The sequence below is a fragment of the Phalangium opilio genome, unplaced genomic scaffold (genome assembly GCF_054372755.1).
Source record: "Phalangium opilio isolate 3A_F unplaced genomic scaffold, DU_Popi_V2 ptg000537l_1, whole genome shotgun sequence".
Classification (NCBI taxonomy): domain Eukaryota; kingdom Metazoa; phylum Arthropoda; class Arachnida; order Opiliones; family Phalangiidae; genus Phalangium; species Phalangium opilio.
In genome coordinates this window covers 547,276-564,622 of record NW_028324243.1, presented here as the reverse complement: position 1 = coordinate 564,622, position 17,347 = coordinate 547,276, and the positions used below count along the sequence as shown (strand labels likewise).

General features: G+C 38.6%; 1 protein-coding gene and 1 long non-coding RNA gene across 2 annotated transcripts in view; both read left to right on the top strand.

The window, feature by feature from the left end:
* The window catches only part of LOC149588658 (uncharacterized), a 422,944-nt gene that overhangs the window by 47,576 nt on the left and 358,021 nt on the right, over nucleotides 1-17,347 (top strand). The gene's annotated exons all lie outside the window — the stretch shown is intronic.
* On the top strand, nucleotides 5,812-7,626 carry LOC149588673 (DNA-binding protein SMUBP-2-like). Its single transcript, XM_089862063.1, has 2 exons — nucleotides 5,812-5,989; nucleotides 6,723-7,626. Exons 1-2 carry the CDS (start codon nucleotides 5,812-5,814, stop codon nucleotides 7,148-7,150), a joined length of 606 nt encoding a protein of 201 aa, XP_089718189.1. The 3' UTR covers nucleotides 7,151-7,626.

Below are 17,347 nucleotides of genomic sequence, written 5' to 3'. Positions count from 1 at the left end.
CACCCTGAACATAGCTTGCACCACCACGGTTCGCCTCTAGTTCATTAATATTTTTGGGGGCTGACAAAATGAAAGCCCACTAGGTATCCGAAATGGAAAAAAATGTCATATTCTATGTGCACCATCCTTGCACCAAAATGAACAGCCATTTTTATTTTTCTCAATGTTAATTTATTACTAAATACAGCAATCGTCACAAAACATACATGGATCAATTGCACCAAGCATGAACCATCATACACCACCCTTAAATTAGCTTGCACCACCACGGTTCGCCTCTAGTTCATTAATATTTTGGGGGGCTGACGAAATGACATCCCCCCATGTATCCGAAATGGAAAAAAATGTCATATTCTATGTGCACCATCCTTGCTCCAACATGAACAGCCATTTTTATTTTTCTCAATGTTATTTTATTACTAAATACTGCAATCGTCACCAAACATACATGGATCAATTGCACCAAGCATGCACCATCATGCACCACCCTTAACTTAGCTTGCACCACTACGGTTCGCCTCTAATTAATTAAAGATTTTGGGGGGCTGACGAAATGACAGCCCCCCATGTATCCGAAATGGAAAATTAATGTCATATTCTATGTGTACCATCATGCACCACCCTTAACTTAGCTTGCACCACCACGGTTCGCCTCTAGTTCATTAATATTTTGGGGGGCTGACGAAATGACATCCCCCATGTATCCGAAATGGAAAATAAATGTCATATTCTATGTGCACCATCCTTGCTCCAACATGAACAGCCATTTTAATTTTTCTCAATGTTATTTTATTACTAAATACTGCAATCGTCACCAAACATACATGGATCAATTGCACCAAGCATGCACCATCATGCACCACCCTTAACTTAGCTTGCACCACTACGGTTCGCCTCTAATTAATTAAAGATTTTGGGGGGCTGACGAAATGACAGCCCCCCCATGTATCCGAAATGGAAAATTAATGTCATATTCTATGTGCACCATCATGCACCACCCTTAACTTAGCTTGCACCACCACGGTTCGCCTCTAGTTCATTAATATTATAAGTGTCACGAGCATGATTGTGTAGCAATAGCCTTAAATATATTTCCAGAATGTCCCAAACTCCCATTCCCAATCGACGCCGAAAGCGGCCGAAACCGCTGCTGCGTACACGCACGTACCCAATCCCGATCCGTTCTCCCTCAAGCCTGCCGTTGCCCAGTTTCGCCGGGAGCTACTCGCCCGTCTCGGGCCTTTACTCGCCTTTTCTAGTGCGCAGTGTTGCCAATGTTCAAACGTTCAATTTCCCGCGGGTGCAACCAAAATTTCCCGCCGACAGTTATTTTTTCCCGCAACCTCCCTTTAGATCAAAATTGACGTGGGTTTTAGCCGCACTACGTTTTAAGTAGCACCGTGAACATAGCCTGCTAAGGACTAAATACGAAACTGTAATGCTAGAAATAGAGCAAGAAAAAAATGCAAAGGTCAAATGGAAAGAAAAGTATTAGATGTATAACTAATTTATTTAGTTATGAATACATTTGAAGTTTATGTAACTCTAAATGGCGAGGTTCTGGTTTGAACTTAACACAATTAATGTTTCTAGCTTCAAAGCTGCTTCTTACAATACAGCAAGAATTGAAACACTCATTGCCCATTTTGTTTCTTTTTTTTTGTTTTAATGTCGGTCACCTTAGAAAATGTTCTTTCAGCTTCTGCGTTTGAAATGGGCAACGAAATGACTAAAGCGGCCAGGCGGCTCAAATTTTTAAATTTTAAATCATCTTCAAAATCTTTGACTTGAGATATTTTGTTCCAAAAATCGTGTAATTCTAAAGTGGTTAATTCTTTTTTTCTCTCTTTCATTGAACGAAAATGGTAGGCTTCTCCATTCTATCGCTAAATTTATTAAATCAAAGTCTCCCAAACTATTGGCCAATTCAGTAAGGTCGCTCAGATCATTCCTTTCTTTAGCCCAAAGGGCAACTTTGGGGTCTATAAACTTGAAACTCTTGTAGAGACTATTATTTAAAGGAAGCCTACTTTGCATTTCTTTTAGCGCTTTTATGTAAAATTCCAGGCAGGTACAATTGATTTGAAATTATCATTTTGAACTTCAGGTTTCAGAAAATTTTGCCCTAGTTCCCTAATAAGTTTCTCAGAGTTTTCAGCGAGCTTATGCACCAATATTTTCCGTGATTGGAAAAAAGCGTTAAATGAATTGAAGTAATTCAAAGCATATTTCAAAAAATAGAAATAAGTTTTTGTGTAATGATTTCTTAATTCGTTTAAAATTGTTTTGGCACTTTTCAAGCCATCTTCAACTACAGCTAGTTGAAAATAATGTTCTAGAGCGGTCCAATGGTCCAAAATACGTATTAAACAAGAATGGAGACATAACCATCTGGTGTTTGCTAGTTTTAAAATCTTTTTTGATTCTAAACTAAAGTATTCTTGAAATTCAGTCAATATGACGCATCTTTTTGTGCTTCCTGAAGTATAGGTAGATATACCCCTAATTAACTCCTAGCAAGATCTTGGAAGTTTAGCACAAGCCTTACTCGCGACTAAGGCGGCAGAGTGGCAAATACATTTTAGTAGAATTACTTTCGGGACGTCTACTTTTAGTCTACTCATGAATGAATTGTTTACTCCTACCATAGTTGCACAACCATCTGAAGCCACAGCTATAATGTTTTCAATGGGAACATTGTGCTTTTCCAAACATTGCTTAAATGCTTCATATAATTTTTCAGCTGAACTATCTTTTGCATCCAGTTCTATCAGCTCCAAGAGTTCAGTTTTTGCTTTGCCAGTAATTTCATCTACATATCGAACTAACAAACACAAGTTTTTGTGCTCTGAAATGTCAGTGCTTTCATCTACTAAAATGGAAAATTTAGTGCTCTAACTGTTTTTTTCGTTTTCGACCTTGCCTTAAACATTTTTAACTATGGCAGTGCATTTAGTACGCCCTAATGTAACTTCCTGAGCAATTTTCGAATCATGAAAACATTCTTTCAAAAGAGGAGTTAAATGATCAACTGTGTGCAATGCAACATTATGTTCCGTAAAAAAAGCGGCTAATCTTATCACTGCAACTTTTACATCACTATTTTCATTAGCTTTCTGATTTTTAGGCTACCTAAAAGGCTTCTTGTATTTGCTACATTCTTCACGTTTAGCACATGCTTAGCAGCCTTTGCATGCTTTTCCAGTTCACTTTTCCCACAATTAATTTTGGTGTTGCATGCTGTGCAAAGAGCTTTTAAAGGCTCGTTTTTCAACTCTCTCAACCAACCCTTGAATTGATCTATTTGCATCCAATTATCTTTAAAGGTTTTTACCTTTTTTCTGGAAGATTTAGGTCCAGAAGAAGCATTAGCGCCTTTATCAGATGCACTAAGTCGTTGTTTCTTTGATTTCGGTGGTGTTGAAAAACCATCCAAACTTTCGTCAGATTTTTCAGACATTTTTCTACCAATGCACGTACTGATTGCCTAATTATACTTGTTAAATCAAATGAAATTTATAGTGTTCACAATCTCATCGGATCCGCTGACAGTAGAGAACGATTTCCCGCGCAAATACCGCAAAAAACTAGATATTTCTAGCGTCAGTAGTACCTGTACTCCCGTTGGTTGGTTTAGGTCGTGCGCCTGCGCTTAAAACCTTGTTACCTAGGCCTGAGAGAGTGTGAATTGTGACGGCTACATATTTTCCCCCTCCGTATAAAATCTCGCTACAACCGTCAAATGGAAAGAAAATGTTTTCCCCTCTCTACCATGGGATGCAGTAGTTGCCCCAAATGTTTTTCGCTCTCTCTGATTTGCAACCCTCCCCCTCTCCCAACACGAGAGAAGAGGCCCATCGGGTTTACTAACTATAAAAGGAACAGTTCTGGTTGTTTGGTAAAAAAATATGGCGCCAAGCCAAAAATCCAATAGACAAAAGAAAAAAAATTAAGAAATATAAAAAAAATGAAGATCAAAACCCTACGGTCATCGAAATTAGCGCCAAATCGATTGTTTTTCCCAAAAATTACCTTTTTCCCGCCCAAGCCAAAATACCATCGAAAAATCCCGCAAAACGGGAAATTTCCCGCACATTGGCAACACTGCTAGTGCGGGAAACTAAGTATTTCAAATAATATGACGTCACACAGGTCCATCTAAAAGCGCTCCTGGTGGGAAAAAACTGCGAATTAAATTGCCAATTTTTCAATGGAAATTGGGTGCCATACTCAGGCCTTTATATAGCGTAGGCAACGAGCGTCTGCTACTAAGTCTGTTCGGAGTCTTAAATACTAGCTGATTATTTGGCAATAAGCCTTTAAATATAACTTTAAAGCGTTATTAAAGGGGGATGAAATTTCGCTGTTATAGTCTATAGAAGAAACAATTTAGATTTGAACTTGAAGTTAAGTTGTGTGAAGCCACTATTCACACTATGGCGGCTGTACAGTTTTTGGTTTTAATCCTCGGCCATCTTAGAAAATGAGGCTCACAAACGTAAGACAAATAAAGTAATAAAGTTTCAACCGATTTTATCAACAGTTAGTATATTGGTTCGCAATATCCTTTCGACGGGCTTTATGATTATTAAATTTAATTGAGAAGCCATATTTTAAAATGGCGACCATGAAATAACCAAAACCTCCTTACGGAGAACGCCGGATCCTTTGCTTCTAGTAATTTTATGGGAAAGGATGACATATCATTGTAAACATAAACTGAATCATGTTCAAGCATGCGTGTCGTACATAAACCCCTTATTTTGGCTTTCCTCGGATCCCCCTTTCCGGCTTTGGACAACTATGGAGAAAACCTCCACTAGAGAAAATACTCTAAAAGAGTAATAAAGATTGAAGTATTGAAGTATTTAATAATGAATTCACAGTGGGGGTAAAATGAAGGCGCATATTGGTGCAAAGTTGGTGCACATAGAATATGACATTAATTTTCCATTTCGGATACCTAGTGGGCTTTCATTTTGTCAGCCCCCAAATATATTAATGAACTAGAGGCGAACCGTGGTGGTGCAAGCTATGTTCAGGGTGGTGCATGATGGTGCATGCTTGGTGCAATTGATCCATGTATGTTTGGTGACGATTGCAGTATTTAGTAATAAATTAACATTGAGAAAAATAAAAATGGCTGTTAATGTCGGTGCAAGGATGGTGCACATAGAGTATGACATTAGTTTTACATTTCGGATACCTAGTGGGCTTTCATTTTGTCAGCCCCCAAAAATATTAATGAACTAGAGGCGAACCGTGGTGGTGCAAGCTATGTTCAGGGTGGTGCATGATGGTGCATGCTTGGTGCAATTGATCTATGTATGTTTGGTGACGATTGCAGTATTTAGTAATAAATTGACAGTGAGAAAAATAAAAATGGCTGTGCATATTGGTGCAAGGATGGTGCACATAGAGTATGACATTAGTTTTACATTTCGGATACGTGGGGGGCTGTCATTTCGTCAGCCACCCCAAAATATTAATGAACTAGAGGCGAACCGTGGTGGTGCAAGCTAATTTAAGGGTGGTGCATGATGGTGCATGCTTGGTGCAATTGATCCATGTATGTTTGGTGACGATTGCAGTATTTAGTAATAAATTAACATTGAGAAAAATAAAAATGGCTGTTAATGTTGGTGCAAGGATGGTGCACATAGAATATGACATTAATTTTCCATTTCGGATACGTGGGGGGCTGTCATTTCGTCAGCCCCCCAAAATCTTTAATTAATTAGAGGCGAACCGTAGTGGTGCAAGCTAAGTTAAGGGTGGTGCATGATGGTGCATGCTTGGTGCAATTGATCCATGTATGTTTGGTGGCGATTTGAGCACCTGGGGGGCCAAGTTAATGGACATGCTTCTCATTTACTGAATGATTTGCCTAACATTCAAGATAACGAGTTCACGTCAGTGCCATTGTTTCTGATTGATACAGCTGGTTGTCATATGAACGAGTTGGAAGTAGACGAAGAAGATTCCAAAGGTATGATTTCGATAGGTATCACACTTCGTAGAGACCCAGAAACAAATCTCAAATGAATTTACGTTTAAAAGAAACTAATGCTCGTAAAACTAACTTAAAAAACCATTAATCTTGTAAAATGTGCCCAAAATTTCATAGAGTACATAATGTGCCAATCAATTCAGAGTGTTTATGAATGAGCCTGAAATGTCAGGAGGTTTATTATGTGCCTGAAATGTCAGGAGGTTTATTATGTGCCTGATATGTCAGGTTTATTATGTGCCTGAAATGTCTGGATGTTTACTATGTGCCTGAAATGTCTGGATGTTTATTATGTGCCTGAAATATCAGGAGGTTTATTATGTGCCTGAAATGTCAGGAGGTTTATTATGTGCCTGAAATGTCAGGAGGTTTATTATGTGCCTGATATGTCAGGTTTATTGTGTGCCTGAAATGTCTGGATGTTTATTATGTGCCTGAAATATCAGGAGGTTTATTATGTGCCTGAAATGTCAGGAGGTTTATTATGTGCCTGAAATGTCAGGAGGTTTATTATGTGCCTAAAATCTCGGAGAGTTTATAGGCCTAAAACGAGGCTAAAATCCCGGAGAGTTTATAAAACGAGGCTAAAATCTTGGAGAGTTTTTAAAATGAGGCTAAAATTTCCAGTTTTTAAAATGTTCTGGAAAAATTGAGGAATTTCAAATGATGGTGTGAAAACTTCCACGTGTTGATTATCAATTTAAACTTTCAGGTAACGAAGGGGAAGCTGATCTAGTATCGATTCACGTGGATAATTTGATTAATAGCGGTATTGACCCTGAAGATATCGCTATAATCGCACCCTACAATTTACAGGTGGAACTAATCCGAATTAGACTGCTTCACAAATACCCCAAGCTTGAAATAAAATCGGTAGACGGGTTCCAGGGCCGCGAAAAAGAAGTCGTTATCTTAAGCCTCGTACGATCGAACGATAGAGGAGAGGTCGGGTTTCTGTCGGAAGATCGGCGAATCAATGTCGCCATTACACGAGCTAAACGTCACTTGGCCGTCATATGTGATTCAATTACCGTTTCGCGACACCCTTTTCTTAAAAACCTTGTCGATTATTTGAATGTACATGGGGAAGTTCGATCCGCTAATGAATTTCGAAATGCACTTGATTCCCTTGAAAATTAAGTTTCTAGGCCCGATAGATTAAAAAACCAAAATAAGAAACCTACATCGAAAAATAAGCCTAACAAAGGTGCATTGGTTAAGACGGTTGATGATTCTAGGCCTAATTCTGGCAATTGCCTTAAAAAAATCGAGTAAAAAGTTATCATCTGAAGAACAAGTTAAATTCGATGAACAACGGAGATCCGAGTATGAAAAAACTATTTCAGCATTCGTTATGGATAAGACCCAATCAAAATTAGAATTTCCGTCGCGTTTATCGTCATTTGATCGTATGTTAGTGCATGAAATCGCTTAAAAATTCAAATTAATTCACGTCAGCGAAGGAGATGCTGAGAATCGACAAATCATAGTTTATAAAAATAAGGAGGTAATTAAACCCCATAAATATGAAGGGAGTTCAAAAGATTTCATGATAGCGTCAGACGAAAATGTAAAAATGTCCGTTGAGGAACAAGCAATTTCTTCACAAGGTTCTTCGAAAACCAAATTGAAGTTTATGCTAATGAAACTGTTTTAAAGTCTATTAAAACATGTGACGAAGAAGTGATTAAAAGCTCAGTGGAAAATGGTGCAGAATTATTGAGTAAAATCTCTGCGGAAAATGGTGCAGAATTATTGAATAAAATCTCTGCGGAAAATGGTGCAGAATTATTCAATAAAATCTCTGCGGAAAATGATGCAGAACTATTGAATAAAATCTCCGCGGAAAATGGTGCTGAATTATTGAATAAAGCCACAGTGGCGAAATCAATTGAAAGTGGAATTGATGGAACTTTCGAAAAACAACAAAGCCAAAAGTCCGCTGCTTTTGCAACAACGAAACCCAGAGCTGAACCCACTAAGATCAACCTTGATAAATGTTGTCCAAATTGTTCAAAAATTGTTCCTGAAAATAATTACACACTACACATTAACCACTGTCAAAAATTAGGCAAGAAAGTGAAGAACAAAACCCAAAATATTTTGAACGATAATAAAATTTCCGAAGAAATGATTTTGGAAAATATTGCCAAATCCAAAGATGTCTGCGCATTTTCAAAATGCAAGACAAGCGTGAAATTACTAGGGCAAATCTGCAATTTTTGCAAAGAGCAATTTTGCCTTTCACATCATATGGCCGAAATACACGGCTGTGGAAATGAAGCCAAAGCGCAAGCCAGAAGTAACATAAGAAAAGAAATTGCAAGTTGCCATAAAGAAAGTACCAAGAAATTGGACGCTGTTAAAAGAATTCACGTTTAAAGAAAGCTGGACAAGAAATTAGAGGAAATGGCTTCACAAAGAAAAGGGGGAATGAAAAAATAAAATATGCTGTTAATTATATTTAAGTCTTTCAGTTAAATAATAAAGTTATATAGACAAAATTAATACGTTGGGTAATTACTATTCCTTAAATCTTCAAAAACCGTGAAATAGGCGTACACCTAAGACCATTAAACGCATATGGACCGGAAAAATTATAAGCTAAAACCTCCGTTCTTCTAATGGCATCGCCTCTCGTCGGCCCTAGCGGGAGAGTCCCGAAACTTAATTCGACTCATAAGCCTTATGTTATGGCTATGGTTTGAGTCGAAGAAGTTTCAATATTGGTCACGACGTGGCCCTAAAAGAACCACGCGCCCTACTCCATTCCTTTCCATCTGTGTTTAATGGTTTTAGCGTACACTAGAAGTCAAACGTCAACAAGAGCGATGTTTAAAATCTTTTAAGAACTAACGTTACTTCAATGAATTGTTAAACAAATTAAATTGAATTGAAATCGATTTAACTAAAATTATAATAAAATATTTAATATCAACTACATTTATTTAATTATTTAAAGAAAACCTCTTTCTTCGGAACTACGCCCGTCAAAGTTTATATAGGACGAGTAGTGAAGATTGCGTATGAAGTCGAAGCGTAGATTTCGTAGTTCATATAAAGTGAGTAAGTAATGCGTGTCATCGAGTGAGTTAGTCAGTGACCAAATAAGGAAAGGTAAGGCAATCTCTCGAAAACAACGACTACGTGTCCAGTTCCACTCCTTGTGGAGTCTTTGTGTCTTGACGTATTTCAAATAATTTTTACCCACCCGCCAATATCTTCTTTACAAACCTTTAAGGCTATAGTGCTGACTCAACGTTTTGACCCATCTAGTTGAGTCAAAAGTTCTATCTTCTGAAAAGGCCTTTAGAGGTATAAGCCAGTCAGAAGCAGACTACGCGCTTAGAGGCGGCGTACGAGGAGGAGCGTCTTCCAATTCCTTGATTCCCTTGAGCAGCAGTACTTTTCAAAAACACAATATCTAACCTCTAAACTCCTGATTGGCTTCTTGAAAGTTCTAGAAGGAAAAAAACAGGACGACTCTCAATCGAGTCAGAAAGCAGGGCTAAAGTTGAATTTTGGCCTAGGGCCCTGCGAAGCTACCAAATTCGACGTCTTCGAACCTCAAATCGAATAGCGGTTATATTCCGAGAACAAAACCAAATCGAATAATAAGGTGAACAGTGTGTCGAATCTCGAATTCGAATAATAATAAATAGAAACAATAAGAAATGTCGAATCAAATTTTATTTTGGTTCGAAACGGCATATCGCAAGCGAATTCATCGTATAGTGACTAGTGAGTCGAATACTATGGGATTCGATAAATGTTTTCAAATAAATCGAATAGGGAGGTCTCAATGATGTACCGAACGTTACGCGGCAAGTATAGGGAGACGGCAATTCCTAGGGACGGAAAAAACCTCAAGTTTGAACATTGACCCCACATTGTTAGAAAAGTTTCAAGCGCCAATCGCAAGCCAACGTTTCATGCAACTAAGATCATGAAAGTGGTTTTTTATTTAACGCATGGAAACTGTCAGAGAATTAAAAAAGGGATGTATTGGGGGCGTCGCCCATATTTGTGTTTTTTAAGCTTCAATTAACCGAAACCATTGAAGCGTGTTTCATTTGCTTATCAGTAATACCATTTAGAAAATAATACTACCGGAGTGTACGTAAGCAAGTATTGAAAGTTTCCGTCACTATATCGTTTAACGTCTGCAATAGTCAAAATAATTGGTGTCATCTGCCAAAGCATACTTTGATGAACGAAGCGATGGTTACTGGTGTAAATTGTGTTGCAAATGTTGTCAGTGCAACCGAGTCGAACCACATCCCACTTACGGACACATTTACAACGAAAACATAAAGCTTAATACGAACAAGCTAAAGAAATTAATTCCCAAAAGCAACAGGCAAAGCGAGCGTTGACTTCATACGCCGCTGGATCGGAACCATCTACAAGCAAAAAATCAAGACGGGAGTCGAAATCAGTGACTTAACCAAGGATAGATATGACAAAGCAGTATTATATTTCGTGGTGGCTGACGCTAGACCATTAGAAACGGCAGCGGGAGTAGGTTTTAAACACTTGTGCTAGGAATTCACTGATGGCCGGTATTGTCCTCCGCACCCAACAACACTTTCCCGTAGGCTGGATGATATGAAGGATCACCTTGAAGTTAAATTGCGATCAACTCTAAAGGTGATAACGGAAGTAACTTCTTGGCCTTAACCGTGCACTACATTAGTGAGGCGAACTGGAACCTCTTTTCCCGGTGTTTATCTGTTGTAAACCTGGAAGATCGTAATCCCTATCACACAGCCGCTACAACGGAAGACATAATAAAGAATCAGTTGGAATATTTTGGAATTGAACTACCCATGGTTCTGTTTGCTACCACCGATACTACAAATACGATGCCGTGTACTGCTCGCCGTCTTGGTATGAAATGGCACGGTTGTTCCGCACATGTATTGCAACTTGCCATAAACGCTGCATTAGACGCTCAAATTAAGGTAAAGCATTTAATTAAAGGAGCAAATCGAATTGGTGGATTCTTCCATTCTTCAAAAGTTGGTCAGAGTGCTTTGACAAAACATCAAATGGATTCAGGACTAAGCGATTCAAGGCCACCGCTCGACGTTATAACGCGGTTCAACAGCACATTTAAGCTATTAGACTGGCTGCACAAAAATGAGGTGGCTGTGTCCTTAGCACTAATCGAATGTCAAGCAAAGAAAAGGTGCTTTAAAGGTCCACCCGCCTCTCATTCCAAACCGTTGAAAGATACCTTAGATGCGTCTCTCCCGATCCTCAAAATCATAGATGAAGCAACCACAATGTTGAGCGCCGATTCATATGTCAGCGTTAGTCTCATCATTCCTTGTATTTCAGTTCTAAAAGAAGAGGCACTGAAAGACAGTGGTTTTGGAATAAGAAGTCTCTTCAAGATGAAAATACGTACGCACCTGCGGAAGAAAGACTTCAATAATTCCACTCAGTGATATTTGATATTCGGCTTCTTGGAAATAAGACAACACGGAGCATTCGTGAAACCAAATTGGGTGGCTAAAAGTTCGATTAATCTTTCCTAAATTAGCTAAAGACCGATAGTTCAGATTTGACGGATAAAAAAAAGCATGTCCATCCTAAAACAGGATAAGAAACAAATTAAATTGGTTTTTTTTCCGCAGTTCCACCTGGAGTTTTGGTCCGAATTTAAGGCTCACCGTTTCAGCCCCATTTTTGCGTTGAATGTAAGTGACGTTAATTCTGGAAATAATATTCAACATTTTATATCGCACACCAGTAAGCTGGAAACCTTTTCAAAATTTACCGGCCTTTCGCATAGTTTAAGAATTGCACACTGCTCCAATATCCCAGATTGGAACCTCTATTTACAGGATGTTTGTCCAAAATTTTATACGTGCCCTAAAATGAGACTTGCAAGGTAAGAACATCGTCACGAGTAGTCCTTATCGACGGACGAGGTGCAATGGGATATCTGATTTCACACATGCGGCTATCGATATTTTATCAGCATACCTGATTGCTTTAAATTTGCGATTAGACGGAGTTTATATAATAACTAGCTGTTACTCGCGGCGTCGCTCGCGTGTAATAAGAACTTCCATCAAAATGAAATAAAGAATGGGTAAATTTTACTGATGACTAATATTTTTGTAGCACCCTAGGAGCGAAAGCACTTGGCGTTGCCCGTCAGCCCGTCGGGACATTTTTTTATTACTTTTCACGCGGGCATTATTCCATAAAGAAGGGTTTTTAATTTTCTGGCCGCCATTTAAAAATATGGCAACAAATCGAACCCAAATGGCCATTCAACCCGTCTATAGGTTAAAGGAAACCAGTGTACTAAATATTTGCGAAATCGGTTGAAAAGCGCGGACTTTGTTGTATAGAGAAGATTTTTACATTTCTGGCGCCATTAATTAAGATGTCGGCGGATTGGAAAAATCTTTCTTAGTACGCGCCTACTACTTATGAGTAACGTTCCTGCAAATTTTCAGCCCTCTAGGGCAAGCGGTTTGGGCTGGGTGTTGATTATCAGTCAGTCTGTCTGTCAGTCAGGAATTTGATTTATATAGATATAGATAGACTGGGTATGAACGGTCTAACCTCGACTCGAATTTATATTGTATATTCTCCGAGAAGAATGTTACTACATCCGCGAAACATTTTTATGTCAACGAATTGAATTATGGGAGATCAATCTTCGCCAGTCCCCCGGAAAGCCTTGGACGCGGCCTTTTTTCTAATAGACCTTTTCGCAAATTTATGCGCGCATGCGCTTGTCGTGCGTCGTGGATAAAATAGCAGACGACGCCATCGGCCTACGGAGAAATAGCTGGGATTGTAGATAACGGAGTAAATTTGAATCTAAACTATGATAAACTAAAAATATTGGAACTTAAAGAAGTTTGTAAAAATATGGGAATTATATTCAAATCCTACTGGAGAAAACACATGCACACTGAAGCTTTAAAAAATGAAAATATCGAAAATATTTCCCTTAATAACCAAGGCTTAGTGTCGGCTTCATAAATAATGTCGGTATCCAAGCAGGGCCGGGCAAAACCACGAGAGCAACCCCGCAAAAAAAGAGCGCTTTCCCCGCGAAGGCCGCCGATTCCCGACCAGGGTCCGATACCCACTAACGGAATTCATGTTACATATCCCCGTCTTTGGAGTTCCAACATTTTCGATTTATAACTCGTTCTCCTTTTCACAACAATTCTGTGAAATTTAATTTCCACTGTTTTACCATCTTTCTTTACTTTATACGACTGATTCTTGCATCCCACCCACCCACCCACTACCACAACACAGCATCCAGGCATAGTGCAAAGGCTTAAGAATCATATGAGAAAAATAATTGAACAATCCTACAAAATTGAACTAACTAAAAAACCACTGGCTTAAATGAATTTTATTACACTTTTTTTCCAAATTTATAAGAAAAAAAATCAAGAAAATGTATCAAAAATGATCAGATTTAATGGCAAAGTTGATGCCTCTAAAATAATGAGGAAATCTGCGGAGGCTAAGACCGTAGTTTGCTATTTTATCCACGTTGTTACTAACACGCATGCGCCTCGCATTTTCCCCCACTTTTACCCTCCGACATGCGAAAAGGGCTATTAGGAAAAACCTCTCCGTCATTGTTTCAGTTCCACGGCGCGTCTCAATCTAAGTTGCTCGAACAATTTAATACAACTTAAAAAGACGGGTTTTACTTTCAAAAACAAGAGGTGATTGGAGGTACCGTTTGCGAAAAAAGCATTAGAGAATCATTGCACCTAACTTTATTTATCGTGGCTTTGCCTAATTCACATCAAGTTATAAGCGATACTCACTTTCTCCACCACAACTCTCAAGGTCTCGTTCATGGTAAGCTCCGAAGTGCCTCGACTGACACAGGCGTAGCAAATACGGAAACAAGGTTTGCCTTTTTGCTATTTTGAAAGAAAAACGCTCCATTTAGCATTAGGATCATGATAAATCTAGATTGCCGCTTTACGACGTGTAGCTTAATGATAACAATAATTTGCCAGTGAGTTAATTTTACAAATATATAATTATTAATTCTCTCCAAAAATGGTGGTAGAACAGAACTAATATATAACAGTGATATTTAAGATATTGAAAGACCATACTAATTAAATTACTTGATTTGAGTGGAGCATGTAAAAAATAGAATCTATTAAAGGGAGAGAGTTTGTTCGATTCAGGCATATTCCACAATATTCCTTTTGCACCCTCTCATTTGCATACAATAAAACCTGAATTCCCAAAAGTATTTATTTACACCCCATATTAGTAGTCTATAATATGTTAAACTGCGCAGGCTTTCTTAATATAGAAGAAGATTTAACTTCCGAACGGAAGTTTTTATTGATTTCAACGCGGCAGTAAACTGTAAACGGTAAGCTTTACTTAATTCCGACTAAAAATTAACCAAAGCATAACAGAAACAGTCAGTGACGTACGCATCCAGAAAAAAAGTTAAGGCCGAAAGAAAACACTTCTAAAAATACGAGTGTCACTTGATCTAATGATGGCATGAAAATTCACGAAAAACCCCGTGACTATAGTAGCAAAGTATTTTACAGTTTAATGCTCAAGAATTTCTTCGATTAAAGAGGCTTTATGTCTTTGTTCGTTGTGGAATCAAATTATAAACCGAGTAAACCAATACGAATATTGCCTACAGAGAAACAAACTTCCAGGGGCACGCCTACATACTGCATAATTTCCCTGTCGCCACAAGACAACACTAGAGGCAGCCCAAGCTCACTGCGTCTGAGAGGCTAGCCAACTCGGTCATGCCTCTAGCGGTGTCTCCTGACATAATTGAAATTATCCAATATAGAGGCGTGCCCCTGGAAGTTTGTTTCCCTGTATGTAATATTCGTATTCGTCTATTCGTAAATTATTTCTCAATTTTTCTTCTAGTCAGTGCATCATAACAAATGTTTGAACTACGCAATTAAAACCAAATTTCTCATATCGATTAAACTTAATTTCAAATTGCAATACATATAATAATTTCTAATTTCTGGCCCTTTGTGGGTTTGATAAAGTGTCGCCATGGATTGCGTATAAATGCAGTTTTTGAAGACAGCGAAGCAAAACTCGTTTTTGTATAATTTAATCTTTAATTAAAATTATGACTTTCTCACTTGAAGCAATGTTGAACAAGCACAACAGTTCACGGCATAATATACCTTGGATTGAAAATAGACGAATACCATAGGTTTGATGCAATCTCAGATACAATTTTAATGCTGAGTAAAGTTTTTCAGTTTGATTGACTACGTCAGTGGGATATTAACTGCGGTATAATTGTCTGTGGTAATACTCATTGCTCTCTGCGTCCCCTTGTTATTCTGACTTAACAAAATATTACGTTAATAACTCCACAAACCTGTCAACAACCCGAATAAATTAAAGTTCGAACCATATCACAATTGCACGCTTACCAAACCCATATATGTGAATTCAAATATCTCTATAACATAGGATTGTAACATTATAACATTATAACATTATAACATGAGTTAATAATATTTTAGCTCCCTATAAGTTATTCAGGCTCCATAGGCGTAATGTATCCAGCGATTTCTTCTCATTTCGCCCGCGCGGGAAAAAAATCCGAATGTTGCGCTCTCTCTTGTCGGAAAACAAAATCCCGCTCGTACGGCTCCTCGACCTTGAGTCGTCGGCTGAATTTTCACCTGTAGTATTTGTTCTCCTTACTCTTAGATTTCTCTCAATAATTAATAACTCTCTATACTTTATTTAGATTCTTTATTTAGTTAATAACATTACTGTCACACTCAAACTCGAGTCCAAGACTGTCGTTCCCCCACCCTCTTTTGTTTACATGAATCGGTTCAGTTCAGTTCTACATAATTATATCCGGTGCCAGATCCCAGAATCCCACATCTCCCCTTCCCCGACTCCTCCAACGACAAACCAACATTAATTAAATTAAAATATTTTTTTTTCTATAATTGTACATATACTAAATATCACGACTTTATACAAGCTAAAATTTTCTATTCCTATTCCAATGATATCTTTATGGTTTAGTTATTGTTCGCCTTGGTCTGTTTGGCAAAGTGTTTACGGTGTTGGGTTTTGTATTTTTATACATTTGGTCCGGTTCCCCGCAACGTCTCCTTCATCGGATATGAGTGACTCATATGATAGGTCGGGTTCCATTTGTTCCAATGCTTCTTGTGGTTCCTCTACAACTTTAAGTTCATCTTCATTATGGTCGAGATCGGGCGGTTTAAGTGGTTCTTCTGTTCTTCTCTTATTTGCAGGATTTTGGACTATTCCAGCTTGGCTGGGTGGCGCTGACAAATGTGTCGGCGTGCCCGGTTTATCTAGGATGCTGTGTACATTTTGTGTGTTTCTTGCGAGCTCTCTCCTCACTATTCCTAGTGAGGTACATATTTTGAGGCCTAGGATGGTTAGTGCTGGTATTTTGACAATGTAGAATGTTGTATACACGTAATTCTCTCTAAATCTACACCGTAGCCGACATTCTCCGAACAGTTTTAATTCTTCTCCCGAGTAGGTTCTGATCTTAGCTGTAGTTGCCAGTATGGGTGCTCTGTCCCGCTCCGGTATCCTTAAATATGTATGATAAGACATTACATTTGCTTGAGCCCCCGTATCAATCTTCATGGGAAGACGTTCCGTTTCAATTTGGATTTCTTCGATCCATTCGTCTAATTCATTATTGTCCGGGATATCGATATTAACTTTTAAAAGTGTTCCTAGGAAGAGAGCCTCGTCTTCCACATTAGTGTTTAATTTCATTTTCCAGTCTTGTGTTGAAGAAGTCGAGAGTTCATAGCTAGGGCCGCCGGGGTAGGTGTCACCCGCGATTCTCCCTTCTATTGGTACTTCTTGTCCTACTTCCCCCTGATTTTGCCACTGGTTATTCGTAAATTGCATTTGCTCTTGGGTCTCCTCCGGTGTGTCTTCTTGTACCAGAAAGTGTACCGATGGAGATGGCGGGCACATTCTGCTGTAGTGGCCCAATTTACCACAATTATGACATGGTCTACCTTGGGCTGGGCAGAATTGGTGAGAGTGTATTGTGCCGCAGTTAGTACAGCCTTGTATTGTGCCACAGTTATTACAGCCTTGTCTATTATCTTGTTGAATTGAAAGCCCTCTTCCAATTTCTGTATGCCTTGTCCATGCAGTATTAGGCCTAATTTGAGGCGAATATCCTCGCGATCTTCCACTCTGTACAAAATATGGTGTTGACTGGAATATAGCTGATTGGTGGTACTGCTGTCTTGGCCCTTGTCCTCTAAACCGAACCGTGGGCATGTAACTCTGACTTGG